This window comes from Alosa sapidissima, chromosome 6 (genome assembly GCF_018492685.1).
Source record: "Alosa sapidissima isolate fAloSap1 chromosome 6, fAloSap1.pri, whole genome shotgun sequence".
Classification (NCBI taxonomy): Eukaryota; Metazoa; Chordata; class Actinopteri; order Clupeiformes; family Clupeidae; genus Alosa; species Alosa sapidissima.
In genome coordinates this window covers 37,110,492-37,112,582 of record NC_055962.1, presented here as the reverse complement: position 1 = coordinate 37,112,582, position 2,091 = coordinate 37,110,492, and the positions used below count along the sequence as shown (strand labels likewise).

Here is a 2,091-nt window from a genome sequence, read left to right as displayed (position 1 = left end):
TGAAGTCCATTAGGATAGTTGATCAGCTACTTGGGAAATGGCGGTCTCTCCTAACTGGGGAGGAGATGCAATTGCTTGGAGATTATTTTGGGGGGGAGTGTAGTCCTGACTGCCATGACCCCTTTCCCAGACTTACTCTACTTCCAGATTTAACAGGTTGCACTGGTTGCTTCTTACTCCCAGATAGTTTAGTTTTCCTGGGTCCTACAGCTGCAACTAGTAAATCATTGTACAAACTGTGTGTTCTCTCCCTAAATAAAAGGTCTCTGGACAAGAGGGTGGATACACCCTGGCGTGAAGTGTTGCAGGTTGAAAATGATGTCAAACCACAATGGCGTGCGTTGTACAAGTCACCATTAACTAAAAAAGCTGGCGATCTACAATGGCGTATTCTGCATGGTGCAATAGCAGTGAATGCTTTTATTTCTGTTTTAAATCCAATGGTTGATCAGGGGTGCCCTTTTTGTTCTGTAAGGGAGACTGTATTCCATGCCTTTATGCACTGCCAGAGGCTCAGACCTCTTTTTGCTGTTTTGATGGCACTTTTCTTTAAGTTTGATGAAAGTTTCTCTTCGGAGATTTTCATTTTTGGTTTTAAATATGTACAAAAGCATCGCTTCAAGTGTCAGCTCCTAAACTTTCTGCTTGGGCAAGCAAAGATGGCGATATATGTTAGTCGTAAAAGGAAAGTTGAGCAGGATGTAGATGTTGATATCCTAATGGTGTTTTCTATTCTTGTAAGGTGTCGTATGTTGATTGATTTTCATTTTTATAAATCTATGAAAATTCTTGATGTTTTTGAGGAAAAATGGTGCTACAACAGCGTGATGTGTATTGTTGAGAATGATAAGCTACAGATTGCACATTACTTTATTTAACTTTCCTAACTTTTACTTTTTTGAGTATAGTGTCAAGTTGATCTTGATGTATTTTTAAGATTGTAATAAAGAGTTTTTTGAAAATTCAATTCTCTCTCTCTCTCTCTCACTCTCTCTCTATCTCTCTATCTCTCTCTCTCTATCTCTCACTCTCTCTCACTCTCTCTCTATCTCTCTATCTCTCTCTATCTCTCTATCTCTTTCTCTATCTCTCTCTATCTCACTCTCTCTATCTCTCTATCTCTCTCTCTCTCTCTCTCTATCTCTCTATCTCTAACAGTCTGGCCTTGTCTTAGACATGAGATGATGTGTTTAGTGGAGAAAGCCGCTGTGAAGAGACTAATGCAGGGGGCGTGGGGCAGGGGGCAGGGGGCAGGGGGGCAGGGGCGTGGGGCAGGGGGCAGGGGGCAGGGGGCAGGGGGCAGGGGGCAGTGGGGCAGGGGCGTGGGGCAGGGGGCGTGGGGCAGGGGGCAGGGGCGTGGGGCAGGGGGCAGGGGGGCAGGGAGGGCAGGGGGCGTGGGGCAGGGGCGTGGGGCAGGGGCGTGGGGCAGGGGGCGTGGGGCAGGGGGCAGGGGCAGGGGGCAGGGGCAGGGGGCGTGGGGCAGGGGGCAGGGGCGTGGGGCAAGGGGCAGGGGGGCAGGGGGCAGGGGGCAGGGGGCAGGGGCGTGGGCAGGGGGCGTGAGGTAGTGTGTGCGTGCCTGAGACGCAGCACTGCGGCGGGGTGAAGGGATGGGGGAGGTGCCCTTGTGGCTGGGGGTAGGGGGCAGGGGGCAGGGGCGTGGGCAGGGGGCGTGAGGTAGTGTGTGCGTGCCTGAGACGCAGCACTGCGGCGGGGTGAAGGGATGGGGGAGGTGCCCTTGTGGCTGGGGGTGACGGAGCTGAAGAGAGAGGCCCCCCACTGAGACATCCTCCAGGTGGGCTTAGGATGTGCCACGACGCCTGTCCTTGGAGAGATGATGAGGCAGTGACAAAGTGGGTTTTCCCAGGTCACTGCTCAGAGCTGTAAAGCCACAGAGGACCCTACAAAGGACGTTTGAAGGGGAACCATACTGTAAGCTTTAGCAGTTAGCAAGGTGAAGCAGAGGGCCACCTTTAAATATGTGTGCTAAACACTGCAGGCCAGGCACTTCCACCAATTATAAAGGGGGGGGGGGGGGGGGGGGGACTCGTGTCAGTGTCCAGAGGGCAAGAGAACAACCCAACTCAGCAAGGA

The 2,091-nt window shown here is 52.0% G+C and overlaps 1 protein-coding gene across 1 annotated transcript; it reads right to left on the bottom strand.

Moving 5' to 3' along the window:
• Positions 1–1,170: 1,170 nt before the first annotated feature.
• Positions 1,171–1,785, bottom strand: LOC121711207 (vegetative cell wall protein gp1-like). Its single transcript, XM_042094567.1, has one exon. It carries the CDS (start codon positions 1,783–1,785, stop codon positions 1,171–1,173), a length of 615 nt encoding a protein of 204 aa, XP_041950501.1.
• Between the last annotated feature and the right edge of the window lie 306 nt (positions 1,786–2,091).

Excerpts from the sequence above, each read along its gene's own strand:
- LOC121711207 (XM_042094567.1), bottom strand. The coding sequence starts at position 1,785 with ATGTCTCAGTGGGGGGCCTCTCTCTTCAGCTCCGTCACCCCCAGCCAC.